General features: G+C 54.8%; 2 protein-coding genes across 5 annotated transcripts; one reads left to right on the top strand and one right to left on the bottom strand.

Annotated features, from left to right (window-relative positions):
• Window positions 1–456: 456 nt before the first annotated feature.
• Window positions 457–6,079, bottom strand: LOC137775811 (uncharacterized). The gene is made up of 3 exons (XM_068561956.1): window positions 6,020–6,079; window positions 738–1,127; window positions 457–636 (listed from the first exon to the last, which is right to left on the bottom strand). Exons 1-3 carry the CDS (start codon window positions 6,077–6,079, stop codon window positions 457–459), a joined length of 630 nt encoding a protein of 209 aa, XP_068418057.1.
• Window positions 803–15,792, top strand: MAP3K12 (mitogen-activated protein kinase kinase kinase 12). Of its 4 annotated transcripts, none has more exons than XM_068561672.1 (15): window positions 803–886; window positions 9,017–9,190; window positions 9,290–9,498; window positions 10,111–10,294; window positions 10,461–10,652; window positions 10,933–11,091; window positions 11,258–11,416; window positions 12,158–12,266; window positions 12,517–12,626; window positions 12,750–12,866; window positions 12,990–13,127; window positions 13,323–13,947; window positions 14,129–14,217; window positions 14,309–14,582; window positions 14,989–15,792. In XM_068561672.1, exons 2-15 carry the CDS (start codon window positions 9,054–9,056, stop codon window positions 15,085–15,087), a joined length of 2,601 nt encoding a protein of 866 aa, XP_068417773.1. In that variant the 5' UTR covers window positions 803–886; window positions 9,017–9,053; the 3' UTR covers window positions 15,088–15,792. The 4 variants fall into 4 exon arrangements, with proteins under 4 accessions (XP_068417773.1, XP_068417774.1, XP_068417771.1 ...); XM_068561673.1 differs by having other exon boundaries at window positions 14,147–14,217; window positions 14,989–15,782; XM_068561670.1 differs by having other exon boundaries at window positions 9,017–9,498; window positions 14,989–15,790.
• The last annotated feature ends 501 nt before the right edge of the window (window positions 15,793–16,293 follow it).

Here is a 16,293-nt window from a genome sequence, read left to right as displayed (position 1 = left end):
ATCTGTGTGCGGAGCAGAACGCGTATTTTTGGGTCCCAGAGCTCCATTCCCTCTTCACCAAGGTCTCACAGCCACTGGCCTGAAAGTTGTAGGGAAAATCTTGTGACCTTGGAGAGAAAGAGATCACGAAAAATGTCTGACTCTAACGAGCGTTCTGGGAATGGATCAGGGAAGAGATGGGCTTCTCTTTGCGGGGGTAGAGGTACGGAGGAATCTTGGAATAATAACAAGGGGTCATCCAGGAACACTGGAGGGGGACGGGGCATTGAGCTGAGTGGATTCCAGCTGGGTGGAACTGGAGTTGTGAAAATTAGGGGAAAGAAGACAGGCAAGATCGTTTGACAGGGGGAACGATGCTAGAGCGCTGGGGGCTGGGGGTCCCACCTGAGGGGCTGCTGTCTCAGGGTATAGGAGGGAGCTTTTAAGACCAGCATGGTGGGCTCCTACGGAATCGGCTTAAGGCCGGGGGTGGGATCGCTCCAGGTCCCCGCCAGCAGGGAGGTGCGGGGCCCGGACGACCAGGGACGAGCCTGGAACGTGCCTGATGGCAGCAGCAGGCTCCTTTAAGAGGCCGCGGCTCCAGCGCAGCATCCCCCGTTCAGGGCGTGTCCGTCCCGGGGGGCCCGGGGCGGGGGCCTTGGAAGGAGCGGGAGTTCAAGCCGCGTGAGGACGGGGCTTGGGGTCGGGGGGTGGGGGGAGAAAGCTGGGGCTGACACCCGTGCACCCGGACACCGCACGAGCATCGCCTGTGACAGCGCCCCTGGTCCGGTCGAGGGCAGCGGGGGGAGGAGGGAAGGAGGAGGAGAAGGAGGAGGAGGCGGGAGCAGCATCCGGAGCCGAGCTGCAGCAGCGCCGCCTTTTGTGCTGCGGCCGCGGAGCCCCCGAGGTGAGAGCCGGGCCGAGTTGTGGAGGGTCGGGGGCAGGGATGGGTCCGGGTCCTGAGGTCCGGGTGCCGAGGGAGGGTCGGGAGGCAGATGTGGCGGGGTGCGGGGAGGGTGGCGCGGGGATGCTGAGACCGTGGGGATGGAGGAACTGGGGACCTGGACCCGACGCCTGTGGGGATGGGAAGGAGGGGAACCGAGCGGAGGGACGCCGCGGCCCAGCTTGGAGGCGAAGGGCCTCCAGAGCTGGAAAGGAGTGTGTGGGGTGGGGGTGGGGGCACGATTGGGGGACGGACGTAAAGGACAGGGGGCAAGGGAACATCCTCCTCTCCTCCCACTCACCCTCAGGAGGGGGGAGAGGGAAGGAGGAGGAAGAGTTTGGACCCCCTCAGGGCAGGAAAGGAAGGACAAGGCCTCATGTGCCCCTTACTCCCCTCCCCCCTACACACACACACTTAGCAGGCTGCACCTGAGGATTATAGGCAAGAGCACCTGTTCCTGGATGCCCAGGTGATGGTCATCCTCCCCTCCCCCATTCTTAGGTGGCCTTCTCCCTCCTCAGTCTCTCCATCTTCTCTGGCTCCCCTAACCCATTTCCCAAGCCCAGGCCTTTCATGGACCTCCTCCCTTTTCCCTACATACTCCTCAAACTCCTTGGCTTAAAAATATGCAGGAATCCTTTCCACAGAGTTAAAACTCCTATAACCATGGCCTTGGCTAAGGGGAGGGAAGAGAAAGGGTCAGAGGCTCTATAGACAGTGGAAGGAAATAGTGGGGTATCCCTTAGAATTGAGGGAAGAGTCCCACCTTTTAGCTCCTTTACCTGCTCCCTCTTGGGAGGAGAGTGGGTCAGCAGCCCTCAACCAGGAAGGGGTGCACACGAGGTCTTGCCCCAACACAGAATCATCTCAAGCCACAGTCAGTGCCTCCCTCTAAACACAATTTCCCTTCCAACTCACAGAATGGACTCCATGGCTCTGGGAGCTCTGATTTTTCAGCCAGAGGGTCATATCTAGGGAAGGCAAGTAGGAGGGATTCAGGAAGGAAAGGGCCTGAGTATGCCCTGCGTCTTCCCATCCAGGCACTGAAGTTCCTCTGAGCTTTAGGGCCTGCTCCCTCCTATCTCACACTTAAGGGTGGAAAAAACTTCTGCCCTCTCCAGCCTGCCACCCATCTACTCACTCACTGTGGGGACTGAGGCAATGCTGGGAAGACCAATGGTGTGATACACTAACCCCAGCACATGTGAAAACGAACCGCTAAATATCCATCCCCTAATTCAACCCAAGTATGGGCAGGGGAGGCAAGAAGTTTACGTAAGAAAGTGGCTCAGGACTTTCTGGTTGTCCTTACAGCTAAGGATGGCAAAACCCCTCTAAAAACTGACTGCTGTTTCTGGGTCCTTCCCCCTGAGGTGATGTGCTACTCTGGCTTTGCCAGGAAGAGGACCCTAAATTCTAGTACCCACCACCCTGGACTTGCCCAATGGCTTATCACGTGCAGTCCCACCTAGCCCTGCTGGTCTGGGAGAAAGAAGGGATTAGGGAATCAACCCCTTCAGGAGCCCCTGTTGAGGCAGAACAAGGATAGTGTGGAGATGACGCCAGCAGGGGACACGGGGGCTTCACGATGGGCTGGCTACAGACACTAGTCTGTCTGCTTCCTTTGCTCCCAGGAGAACTAGGGGCAGCTGTGCTGGGGAAAGGTGACGAGGCGGCAGGGGCGTGCTATGCCAGAGGAGAAGAAGAATCCTCCAGGATACAGCCCTTTTCCTTTGGTTCCTTCTTTCTTCACTCTCCTTTTTATCCCTGTGTTTATCTAGCTCCCTTTCCACCTATACCATCTCTGCTGCCTCTTGCTTTGCGGAGGGAGACAACGGAAAGAAGGGAAGGGACACACGTTTATAAAAATCTACTACTGCTTGTTAGGCACTTTCCACATGCTAATGTTTATAGGGAGCTTCCTGTGTGCCAGGTACCAGGCCAGGAACTTTATTTGGATTATCTCAATACTGCTTATAACAATACTGAGAGGTAGAATGATCATCATTTCTATTTTAGGGATGAGGAAACTGAAACTTAAAGAAGTTAAGTAATCTGTTCAAAATCAAAAAATCAGTATGTGGCAAAAGAGTTTAGGATTTGAACCCAGGTGTATCTGACCCAGAGCCTATGTTATTACCCACATAATATCCTGCATTGCCACTGTGTGAATTAGTGACCACTGTCGCCATTTAGAGATGAAGAAACTGAGGTTTGTTAAGAAGTCTCGTACTCCAGGTCGCCCAGCTGCTCAAGAGCAGAGACAGGACCTCAAGCAAGCCTCTCTGCTTCTCAGGCCATCCACCCTCCCTCCCTAGCTCACTGTCCAAGGCTAGGTGACAGGAATGGATATAGGCACTCTGTAATTTTCATTTCTTCTTTTTCAGTTTAAAATAGATTTTTTAATTTCTTAATAAAAATACCCACAATTCCACCTACTTAGAAATGGTTACACATTGGTTTCTATCCTTCCAGATCTTTTTAAATGCACATCCGGCTCAGGAACAATTTGTTAAAATACGCTTAACTTCTTCCAGGTGCACCTGAGGTCCTAAGTAGCAGGGACCCCTGTGACCCATCATACCTTGCTCCTACCCTCGCCTTCCCCTCAAACCTTGACGGGTAGGGCTGCGGGGTGATCCTGGGCCACGATGGCCAGGGGGTGAGGATGGGGTACAGGGAATTAGGCCTTCCCCCTCAGTCCAGAGGAGGTGGGATATAAGGATTTGCAGAGGAAGGATGGGGGCCTCTAGCACACCACTGCCATTGTGACCTGGTTCCCCTGGGACGTGAAATCAAGATTTGTCCTGGGGAAGTAGAAGGTTCTGGTCTCCCTTCTGGTCAGACAGAAGAGATGGCCTCTCCAGAATCCACAGAGAAAGACCTGGTGTCCAGCCAACCAGAAAGACAAAGCCGGGAGCCCCAGCACTGTGCTCATGGCATTCCCCACATCATCTTACTTAACCCTCACCATCCCATAAGATAGGGTTGGGAGTCTCGGAGGGATTACGTTCCTTGAACTAATTCACGGCAATATGAGGTTTTAGTTCTGATCTCTCCAAATCCAAAGCTGGTTCTTTTTTCCTAAACAGTACTGCCCCCTCTCTCCCAGCCCCTTCACTGCCCACCCTACTGGAGGAAGAGGTGGTGGCAGCTAGGGGTCTCAGGGCTGGACCTGTGTGAGGCTGGGGGCCTGGAGTTAGGGGTGAGCTCCAGTTTTGCCCAGGCTCTCAGGGGAAGGCATTCCCCCCTTATGAGGGCACAATAGAAAAGCTGTAGTTCTTTCCATCTGAGAATAACCCTGGGGCCAGGACCACGGATCCTGTAAAAAGCAAAACAAAAACAAGCTGCAGCCAAGTGGCCAGGAGCCTTGGCCAGGAGGGGTTAGAGTCTTTTACTCTCTCAGGATCTCAAAGCCTGGATTGGTGGAACTACCATTCCCAAGTCTTGGGTCTCCTTTCTGTGTGAAGACATCCCCTCCACCCCCAGTCAGGAGAGAAGGGGAATCTTCCTTCCTTTCCTGAGTGCAAAATAGGGTCCAAGACAGTGGCGAGTGCTCAGTGTGAGAGCCCAAGACTTGGACAGATGGCCTGGCCTCTCAACTGAGCCCCCAAGACAGCCAGACAAGCAGCTTGGCATTGAGATTCTGCTGTTAGAACAGGAGGGAGTGAGAAACGATTTAATGGGTTGCTTTGCCACAGGCCTCCAGCATCTCAGGCAGGAGAATCTGGGAGGAGGAATGAAAGGGGTGTGGGGTACTCCCTGCCCACACTCCACCCCTACAGCCCCCTGGAGGGAACCACCAGCAGAGAACCTGGTAGCTGAAACTGAATTGGGGCTTCCTGGGGTGTCCGAAGAGTGGCTTCCCCTGGAAGATGCATAGTTTAGGGACCACTCTCTCCCCTCACCCAATCTGGAGCCGAGTTCTGCACAGTGACCTTTTGGTAAATATGGTTGACAGAATGACTGACAGAGATATCCACCTCTTCCTGTCACATCCCTGCCCTTCCCCCATGCTCTGCATAATTGATGGCCAGGGAGACATCCCACCCCCAGGGTGACCGAATGTCTGGGGCAGGGGTTCCTAGCCATGATATCCCCCGGCCCCCGCCCTGCAAAGCCCTGGCGCCAAGGCCCAGGTGGTGAGCAGTGGGACACAGCTGGCAGGTCAGAGATAAAGGACACAGAGAGAGAGTGTGTGTTGGGAGAGAGGAATCTCCAGTTTACTATAATCCCCTGGGGCCTCAGCTCCACCACCACCACCCCCCCCCCAATACACACACACTCCTTCAGGTCAATCTGGAAGAGCTGTCATTAGCCTCAGAACAAGGAGGGGTGGACTGAGCGTGCCTGGGTTCCCTCCCTTTCCTTCGGTCCCATCTCCTATTTCTTCAGCTACTTCCACTGCCCGAAAAGACAAACAGGTGAAATGGCTTCTCTCCCTCTCCCCAGCTGCTGGCCCTGGATACTGGAGGGGCCCCTGGGGAGGCCAGGGGAACTGGAGGGAGGCTTGGCTGCAAGTGTCTCGGAGCGTGTCACCTTCTCTATGCCTAAGGCTCCAGGTTGCCAAACACCGGGTGAAGGCTGAAAAATTCCTTTAAAAAGCCAGGTGTTGTGCCTACTCAGAGCTCAGCTTCTAAATAGGAAATGAATTGGGGAGGGCACAGATGATCTGTTTTTCAATCCCCTTTCAGCTCCTTTTACTCAGTGTCCTCTGCTTTTCAAAATCAGTTTTTCAGTCCATCCTTCTTAGGAGTGTCTCTCCCTGTGCTTCACGCTGTTCGGTCTGGCTTTCTCTCAACTAGGTAGGCCCTCCTTCTCTGGCCGTGCCTGTCGCCCTTTCGCGTGTCCAGTCTTCCTGTCTCACCATTTCCTGCTTTCTCTGTGGCACCGCACCCCCAAAGTCAACCCAAGTCCCCTCTCTTCACCACCACCGGCTCTCCCTCCAATGCACGCGGGGACGGGGGTCGGCGTGGGGAAGAAGGGACCCCCGGTGGGGTCCAGGGTCCCCGCCTGCCAGCCCGCAACCAGCACGTGGGCCAGCCCGAGTCAGGGGCGGGGCCCGGGCTGGGCCCCACCCCCGCGATCGCCGCTCACGTGACTCCGGGCTAATCTTGTCCCGGTGACTTCACGCGCCGCCTCGGGCCCAGTCGTCATGGTTACGCCGCAGCGCCCAGCGCTTCCCCCAACCCGCTGCGTCCCCTCCCCTTCTCCGCCCGGACCCCCTCCTCCTGCCGCCGGGCCCCCGCCCCCAGCCCCAAGCCACGTGACGGCCGGGAAGGAGGTCGGGAAGCGGGAGGGGGAGCTGGGGCCGTAACCCCTTCCTCTCCGCTTCGAACGGCCCTCACTCTGGCTTCTAGCAGCCGGAGTGCCCCAGTCCCGCCAGCCCTCCCTGCAGGCCCACCCGGGCGGAGCGCCGGGAGCCCCGGCCTTCGTTCTCAGTGGTCCGGAAGGGACGCCCGGCGTGGGGGGCGCAGGCGAAAGCCCTCGGGTCCTCCCGCGGACGTTCTCCGGCGAATTGGCACGTTGCTTGGGCTGTCATTTGCCTTACTACGTGCATCTCACCTCTTGAAGCCGCCGTTATCTCGCGGGATATGTTGGGGATTCGGAGGCTGGGATTTCAGCTTTCTGAGCCTCAGTTTTCTCAAGAATATAAAGGGACCAATGATAATACCTCCTTCCCTGGGTGGTTCTGAGGAATGAGGGAGCTAATGCATGCGTAGTGTGTACGTCTGGTCCTTAGGACGATCCTCTGGGGTGTGTAGGGCAGTGGTTGCACCTTACTGGACACCTTCCTGCTCGCCGGGTGCTGTTCGAAGCCCTGGGATCCCGTGCGACATCGTCACTCTCAGGAGTGCAGGCTCTCGGAGGAGCCGGACGCCCGCTCGACCGCACTGTGTCTCCAGGATAATGGGAGCCATGATGGAGGAAGCACAGGGGGCTGTGCCAGCCCAGAAGGAACAGTAACTCAGAGCAGCAGGGACAGGGAAGAAGACTTCCAGGATGAAGTGAGACTTGGAAGACAACAGATGGGGCTTGAGAAGCGCCTTCCAGGCTGAGCACGGAGCTTGAGCCTCTTCCTAGCTAACAGCACCTTGGGCAGGTTATTTAAGACCTCTGCTACTTCTGTCAAATGGGCGTAAGGATGCCTAACTTAGAGTTGTTAGGATTAAATAAGCTAATGCACCTATAACAGAGGCTAACATGCATGGTAAGCTTTCCATAAGTGTTAGCCATTCTCATTAGGTGCCCTGGCCCAAACTCCTGATGTAGCTTGGTGACAAGCTCTGTCCTTTATGGCCTGGGTACCAACAACAGTGGGAGACGAGGCTGGGGAGGGGCCAAGAGCATGGAGGTGAGGCTGCAGGACCAAGTGGGGGCTACTAGAGGGTTTGAAGAAGAGGGGTGCTGGCCAATTTGTGCTTTAGAAAGATCCTTCTAAAGGCTAGGTGGAGAATGGGGTGGGGGGAGCCTTAGAAGAACTTGGAGACCATTTAAGGGGCAGTTGTCCTGGGCCAGGTGACACAGTTAATGAGGCCTGAATTAAGGCAGTAACATGGAACTAGAGAAGAGAGACTAGAAAGGCACTGGGTCAGGGCTTTTCGAAATTGCCAGGCATAATAAGAATCAACTGGGGTGCTTGTTAAACACTCATCCAGGCAAACCCCACACCCACCCACTGAAAATGTCTTTGAGAGGCCTGGAAATCAAGAGTTACAAGAGCTGAGACAATCAGAGGTGCATCCCCACCCAGTGAGCCCTTTTTATTGTAGATTCCTGCCACCCCTCTCCAGTCGTGATTCAGAGGCTCCGATGCAGGTGGTTAAGGAGGGACCCTACTATGCTGAATAGTTAGAGAGGACTGCTGGCCTCAAGAATCCCTACACCTCAGGATGATCTGGTAACTGACTAGATGTGGAGAGAAATGGGAGACCAGATGACTTCTGGTGTCAGGCTTCGGACAAGATTGGTATAGGTTGAAGAATTCGCTGTGCCTGAGTGATAGCTAGTTTATCCCTTTGTACAGTTGGAGAAATGGAGGCTCAACTACAGCTTGCCTGAGATCACGCAGCCAGTAAGCAACAGAGGCAAAGCTAGGATTCGGATTTTTTAATGGTTGCTTTATAGATAGCACCCAGCTATGAACTAGGACAAATCTCTATTGTTTGGAAAGCTGGATCTTGGTTTGGGGAGTGGGGGGAGAGGGCAATGGAGAAAGAGGAAAGGAGACTGAACTGAACCGTGGGGGAGCAGTGGGACTGATGGGAGGGCTAAGGGGGATGAAGCAGTAGGCTACAGCTTGTCCTGACACAGTTTCTGCATCCTCCTTGGACGGTTCTACCTTTTTCCCTCGTCTGTGCTGGGCAGATAATGGAGCTGATTGGTTACAGCCGTCACTTACCTCGGAGAGGCCCAGGTGTGTACGTGTGAGCACCCGAGAGGGAGACCCAGATGTGAGCCCTGAATGTGCCTTAGGATAAGACTCTCGGCAGGATCATGTATCAAGTACATGAGTGTGAGGCCCAGGAATGTCATGTGAGAGTGCCTGAGCGGCACTGAGTCCTAGCAGTGTCACCTGTGTGTGCTTCAATGCGAGGGAGGCTTAGGAGTGTTACTGTTGTGTGCCTAAGGTTGAGACTCAGAATGTGTATATCCCAAGGACCCTTATATGACACGTGTGTGCACGTGAGCCTCAAGTGAAAGAAATAATGTGCTCCAGAGGTGAATTACAGTAATCTTACAGGGAGAAGGGAACTAGTCTATTACCGTACTTGAGTTTGGGACGTACCTTACCAGTATGTACCTGAGCAGGGCTGTTACCTGTATCTACGTGAGAATGGTACTTAGGTATGTTGCCTGTATACCTAAGGAAGACTTGTGTCACTAATAGATGCTTGAGAGGAAGCTTATGTTTCCCAAGATGGATCCCAGGGGGAGCTTGGAGGGGGATAGGTACCTGAGGGTGAGGTTCAAGTGTTACTTCCAGGAGGCTCTTGTGAGCCCAGCTCCCCACCCCATGCCCCTGCTTCTAGGGCGAGCCTCCTGAGCTGGGGCACCTGCGGCTTTGACGGCCCCTCCTCCTTTTTCCCACAGGGCCCACCGCTCACCACTACACCGGGGCCCAGAGGCCATGGCCTGCCTCCATGAGACCCGCACACCCTCCCCTTCCTTTGGGGGTTTCGTGTCCACCCTAAGCGAGGCGTCCATGCGCAAGCTGGACCCAGACACTTCCGACTGCACCCCCGAGAAGGACCTGACGCCTACCCAGTGTGTACTCCGAGATGTAGTGCCGCTCGGGGGGCAGGGCGGGGGCGGGCCCAGCCCCTCCCCAGGTGGAGAGCCGCCCCCTGAGCCTTTTGCCAACAGTGTCCTGCAGCTGCACGAGCAGGATGCTGGGGGCCCAGGGGGAGCCACTGGGTCCCCTGAGAGTCGGGCGTCCAGAGTTCGAGCAGATGAGGTGCGGCTACAGTGCCAGAGCGGCAGCGGCTTCCTGGAAGGCCTCTTCGGCTGCCTGCGCCCTGTCTGGACCATGATTGGGAAGGCCTACTCCACGGAGCACAAGCAGCAGCAGGAAGGTAGGCTGTGTCCTCGAGGAGACCCTCTCCCCAGCTCCCTGAGCCTGAGATCCGTTTGGACAGCCCCACCTACGTCGCCTGATGATCCTTTTCTCTCCCCAGAGCCCAGCCCCTTATTTGTCCATCAGCCACTGACTCCCCAGTTTTTCTTTTCTTTTTTTTTTTAAATTAATTTATTTATTATGGGCTGCGTTGGGTCTTCATTGCTGTGCGCGGGCTTTCTCTAGTTGCGGCGAACGGGCTTCTTATTGCGGTGGCTTCTCTTGTTGCGGAGCACGGGCTCTAGGCGCGCGGGCTTCAGTAGCTGTGGCGCACGGGGTTAGTTACTTCGTGGCATGTGGGATCTTCCCGGACCAGGGCTCGAACCATGTCCCCTGCACTGGCAGGCAGATTCTTAACCACTGCGACACCAGGGAAGTCCCCCCAGTTTCTTTTTAGACCACCCCTTCATTTCCTTCCTGTCCCCTCATCTTCTCAGCCCATTTTAGCTACTTTTCTGCCTCACCCTCCTTGAGTCATTTCAGCCAACCCAATGCTTTTCCCTGAGCCTGACCACCCCAAGGCCCCAGGTGTGGCTCTCTGAGCCTGTGGCACTGTGCCTCCTGTCCACAGACCTTTGGGAGGTCCCCTTTGAGGAAATCCTGGACCTGCAGTGGGTGGGCTCAGGGGCCCAGGGCGCCGTCTTCCTGGGGCGCTTCCATGGGGAGGAGGTGGCTGTGAAGAAGGTACGGGACCTGAAGGAGACTGACATCAAGCACCTGCGAAAGCTGAAGCACCCTAACATCATCACCTTCAAGTAAGGTCTGGGGCAGGGGCCGGGGTACTCTTTTGAGGGCAGGGATCTACCGCACCCTTCCTGAAGCGGGTGCCAGAATGGCGTGGGTGGGAATGGGGGTGCCAGGTGTGAATCAAGTGGATGCTGGGCTGGCTGAGGCCTTCATGCCACTGTGTTTGGCTCCCAGGGGCGTGTGTACCCAGGCTCCCTGCTACTGCATCCTTATGGAGTTCTGCGCCCAGGGCCAGCTGTATGAGGTGCTGCGGGCTGGCCGCCCTGTCACCCCCTCCTTGCTGGTTGACTGGTCCATGGGCATTGCCGGTGGCATGAACTACCTGCACCTGCACAAGATTATCCACCGAGACCTCAAGTCCCCCAAGTGAGTAAGCAAGCAAGCAGGGAGAAGCTACTGTGCACGGTCTCCTGTAGGTGTCCCCACACAGGTCAGTGTGACCATCTCCCTGCTTTCAGACCCTGTCCTAAAGTCCATGTGGCCATCTCAGAAACCCCTCCCAAGTGACAGTCCTATCTCAAGAGGGCTGTGGTAAGCCCCCCGTTTCTGGGTGTCCCAAATGACTTAAAACAGAAAGGTAGAGTTGCTTCAGCTAGATGAGGTGCGTGGAGGGGCCCGGACCCCAGCTGACTACACTCTTTACCAGCATGCTAATCACGTACGACGATGTGGTGAAGATCTCCGATTTTGGCACTTCCAAGGAGCTGAGTGACAAGAGCACCAAGATGTCCTTTGCAGGGACAGTAGCCTGGATGGCCCCTGAAGTGATCCGCAACGAGCCTGTGTCTGAGAAGGTCGACATCTGGTGAGGGCCAGGCTGAGGACTGAGAATAGCAGGCGGCCAGCATGAGAGCTGGCGGGGTGGGGGGTTCTTCCAGGGCCTGAGTACAAGTGAGAAGTGAGACGAGCCTGCAGTAACCTGCAGGGCCTCTGGAGGAAGAACCCCCAAGTGACGTCCCTCTTATCCCTAGGTCCTTTGGTGTGGTGCTGTGGGAACTGCTGACTGGTGAGATCCCCTACAAAGACGTAGATTCCTCAGCCATCATCTGGGGTGTGGGAAGCAACAGTCTCCATCTGCCTGTGCCCTCCAGCTGCCCAGACGGCTTCAAAATCCTGCTTCGCCAGTGCTGGTAAGGACCACCTGGCCAAGCTGGGAAGCAAGGGAGTGTGGCTGACGGTTAGCCAGCACCCAGGACCCAGGCACCCAGGCCCAGGATCCTGAACAGGGAAAGGGGGACAAAGCTCCCAAATATGGCTCTCCAAGAAAGACCCCAGGGTTCAGAGTGTGTATCAAGGGAACTAGGATAAAGAACTGAGAGAAATTGGGCTGACCAATAGTCTGCAGGGGTGCACAAACTGTGTGTGACCTTGGGCAAGCAGTGTTCCCTCTGAACCTGTTTCCTTATCTGCAAAATGGGGACAACAGTGTCTGATATAGAGGGTGGCTATGAAGCGCCTGTGAAGGACCAGCACAGCCACTGAGCATGGTTGGTTGAGCCTCAAGTAGACTGTCTTACAACGCGGGAGGCCCTGGACCCTTGTTGGGAACCTAGACCATGGAGGAAGGTGGGAGATTTCTAATCTTTGGTTAAGCATTTCCCCAAATGTGTTTCTTTTAATGGAGTTACTCAAAAAGGTTTGTTTTGGCAAACAAGTTGGAAAATAGGATTAAATAGGTTTCCTTACTGCAGGACTTTGATATGCTAACAGATGACCTGTAACATTTCCTAGATAGTTGACCAGGGAATTCTTTTGTCACAGAATACGTTCTAGAGTTGGATTCTCCAGGACATGCTTTGGGAAAGGATGCTCTAGTTCCTTTCTGGACCTCCCTGAAATTCCTTTCTCTCCCACAACTCCATTCCCTCCAGGAACAGCAAACCACGAAATCGTCCATCATTCCGACAGATCCTGCTGCATCTGGACATCGCCTCAGCCGACGTACTCTCCACACCCCAGGAGACTTACTTTAAGTCCCAGGTGTGCTGTGGGGAGGAAAACGAATACCTTAGCTCCCTCTCTTTGCAGGGATAATGGTGTCCTTTGAGTGGAGGCTGGGAAGAAGGGTGGCTGGGGATGGATAGATTAGCTCTTGAAGGACTGAGACCTGGTCTTGGTTGATCCTGTGCCCCACTCCCGTCTGCTCCAACACACACAGTTTGCAGCAGTGCAGGCACCTGCGAAGGCTTTCTACAGGTCTCCTCACCCCTAATTTTCTCTCCCCCCCCAGGCAGAGTGGCGTGAAGAGGTAAAGCTGCATTTTGAAAAAATTAAGTCAGAAGGGACCTGTCTGCACCGCCTAGAAGAAGAGCTAGTGATGCGGAGGAGGGAGGAGCTCAGGTGTGTGTTTTGGGAAGGTGATTTCACCAATAGCAGGGCCTGCAGACCAGTTCCCAGAGACTGGGATAAATTATCGCACCAGGTGAAGCCAGCTCACCTCGGGGACCCTTCTGCCCATTTCAGACACGCCTTGGACATCAGGGAACACTATGAGCGGAAGCTGGAGAGAGCCAACAACCTGTACATGGAACTTAATGCCCTCATGTTGCAGCTGGAGCTGAAGGAAAGGGAGCTACTCAGGTAATCACACACACCCTCATACACCAAATCCCGTCTTCCTGGAGCTGTGCCTGACTTGGAGATCCTACTGAGCCTCGGCCCCCATCCCTGGTCCCATGCCCAGCTAAAGTGTTTTGTCTTTAGGAGGGAGCAAGCTTTAGAGCGGAGGTGCCCAGGTCTGCTGAAGTCACACCCTTCCCGAGGCCTCCTGCACGGGAACACAATGGAGAAGCTCATCAAGAAGAGGAATGTCCCACAGAAGCTATCACCCCACAGCAAAAGGTAGCACCAGAGTTTACAAGTGCCATCGCTTGTGAATGGCAAGGGGGATGCTGGAGAGGCAGGAGTAAGGCTCAAGGATGCCAGGAAGACGGATACTGAGATGGGAGAGAGGTGCCTTGTACTGCCTGAGGTTAGGGAGTGCTTTCATGTGATAAATTTGTTAATCTCCAACTTGCACTTTCCCTCTCCCACCAGGCCAGATATCCTCAAGACTGAGTCTTTGCTACCCAAGCTAGATGCAGCCCTGAGTGGGGTGGGGCTTCCTGGGTGTGCTAAGGGCCCCCCCTCACCAGGACGGAGTCGCCGTGGCAAGACCCGTCACCGCAAGGCCAGCGCCAAGGGCAGCTGTGGGGACCTGCCTGGGCTTCGAGCAGTTGTGCCACCCCATGAACCTGGGGGACCAGGAAGCCCAGTGGGGCCAGGAGGGGGACCCTCAGCCTGGGAAGCCTGCCCTCCAGCCCTCCGTGGGCTCCACCATGACCTCCTGCTCCGAAAGATGTCTTCATCGTCCCCAGACCTGCTGTCAGCAGCATTGGGAGCCCGGGTCCGGGGGGCTACAGGGGGAGCTGGGGACCCTGGCTCACCACCTCCAGCCCGGGGCGACACCCCGCCAAGTGAGGGCTCAGCACCTGGCTCCACCAGCCCGGATTCACCAGGGGGAGCCAAAGGGGAGCCACCTCCACCAGTAGGGCCTGGTGACGGTGTAGGGCTGCTGGGAACTGGAAGGGAAGGGACGGCGGGACGGGGAGGAAGCCGGGCTGGGTCCCAGCACTTGACCCCAGCTGCACTGCTGTACAGGGCTGCTGTCACCCGAAGTCAGGTAAAGTATGGAAATGGTTCCTGAGCTCTTCCTCTTTCCTTCTTCTCCGTGGGGTGCGGTGCAAGTCCTTAATTTACCTCCCATGTTAGGTTCTTGATCTTAAGCCATTCCCAACTTAACCCTTTATAACCATGTTTCCTTATCCTGGGTCCTTGATGACCTCTTCCCCCTTTGACCACAGTCCGCTCATCTCCTGCAGAAACGTGGCATCTCATCAGAGGAAGAGGAAGGAGAGGTGGACAGTGAAGTAGAGCTGACCTCAAGCCAGAGGTGAGTGATGGAATCAGGAGGTAATGGCACTCTTTGCTTTCTGAACTGCAAGGTGTAGTCAAGCTATAATCCTGGTCTGCCCAACATACAGGTGGTCTCAGGGCCTGAAAATGCGCCAGTCGCTATCTACCTTCAGCTCAGAGAATCCATCAGATGGGGAGGAAGGCACAGCTAGTGAGCCTTCCCCCAGTGGCACACCTGAAGTTGGCAGTACGAACACTGATGAGCGGCCAGATGAGCGGTCTGATGACATGTGCTCCCAGGGCTCAGAAATCCCACTGGACCCACCTTCCTCAGAGGTGGCTACTGGCCGGGAACGCAGCTCCTTGCCCATCCCACACCACAACCTACTCAGAGGGGAGCAGGTGAGTCACAACCAACCAGGTATTGGACAGGGAGCAGATGTCCAGTCATTTGAGATCTGCTAGGGAAACAGATGCAGAGGCCAGAAAGATAGGTACTTAGCCCCTGTGTCACTCTGTATCTGAAGCTGTTTCCTCCCGTACTAAAGAGCAAATATCCACATGGTAGAATTTGGGAGGTCTAGAGTACCTAGCGAGGTTGCGTGCACGGTACCTATACATTGCAGCCAGGGAGGAATCCTGAAACTAGGAGTCTGGTGCCTTGGAGAATGGCCTGAGCAACTGAAACCTGGAGACAGTAAAACCACTAAACCTGCTACTACAAAGACCGCAGTGAAGGATCCTGAAGGAATCTATTTGCCAAGAGATGCTGAGCCGCCCATTACTGCCTTTCTGCTCTTCTTCGCAGGGCCCTCCCAACTCTGAGGACTCAGACTGTGACAGCACTGAACTGGAAAACGCCAACAGTGGTGAAGCCTTGCGGCCCCCAGCCTCCCTCCCTCCATGAAAGCCACTCTTATCCTTGTACATAGAGAAATATTTATATAAGTAATATATATGCGCCACATAATCAACAAAGACAGGGCTATCCCAGCCTAAGTCTGGCTCAAGGGAGACTGACCCCTGACCAAGTCACCTGATAAACTCTAGGGACACTGGCAGCTGTGGAAATGAAAGACAAGTACTGCCCTAGAGATATGGGTAAGGGCAAACTGGCCCCTTCCTGCTTCACTCCAATACATTCAGCAAGTGGTGAGGCAACAGAAAAGCCAAACTTGCCTAGTTTCCTCTCTATTCTGCCTAAACCCTGAGGAGCAGGAAAGGGAGCCATTTAGACTGCACTTTTTTGTTTTCTGTTTACTCTGTTTACACATTTTGCACTTGGGAGGAGGGAGGCTAAGGCTGGGTCCTCCCCTCTGAGGTTTCTCAGGTGGCAATGTAATTTCTTTGTCCCTCCATCTCTCTGCCCAAGCGCTGGCTTAGGGACTAGGGGGAGGCCAGGAGATTGTGAAAGCATGTGATGGCTCAGGCTGAAGAACGGGTGTTGTTTTAAGTCCCTGCTTTTATCTTGGTGCCTGATTGGGGTGGGGACTGTCATATTGTAACCCCTGTGAAAAAACCTTGAAATATAACCACTCCATGCAGGCAAGCTGTTGAGGGTTTTCTTGGTGACTGAATGGGGTAGCCTGCATGGTTAAGTAGGAGCCTTGGGCTCCAGACGTTATCTGAGGACTCTGAGTGACTTCCTCCTTTTATGCTTTTCTAACAAACTGAACATCACTTACAGCCCCAACCTTGTAAAATCTACATAAATGGGAACAGGTCTGTCTTTATAAAGGATTCTAGTAGGACCCATACAATACCCATTCTTTTTAAAAACAGAAGACTGCAGTTTTAAGTCTGGACAAGAGTATAGGCATTCCCAGCAACCTGAATCCCAGTGAGACACACATTCAGCTGCTTCCATGTGTATGCATGTGCATCCTTCCCCACCCACCCAGTGGAAGTGCTTGCTTACACTTTGCAGACAAGTCTTAGGAAAATATAACCCCCCATCTTTTGGACCAAGGGCACAGCCAGCCAGCTTGCTATAGCTATTAAGGTCACTCTGCAATGCAGGCTCAAGGGCTACAGAAAAAGATGGGAGTGGTAAAACAGAAGAAAACATCTTCACTGGAATAAAGGCTTACATTCAAAACCCAAGCAGGGTCCT

This window comes from Eschrichtius robustus, chromosome 13 (genome assembly GCF_028021215.1).
Source record: "Eschrichtius robustus isolate mEscRob2 chromosome 13, mEscRob2.pri, whole genome shotgun sequence".
NCBI lineage: Eukaryota > Metazoa > Chordata > Mammalia > Artiodactyla > Eschrichtiidae > Eschrichtius > Eschrichtius robustus.
Note: the sequence above shows the minus strand (reverse complement) of the source record. Positions and strands in the feature narration are given on the sequence as shown.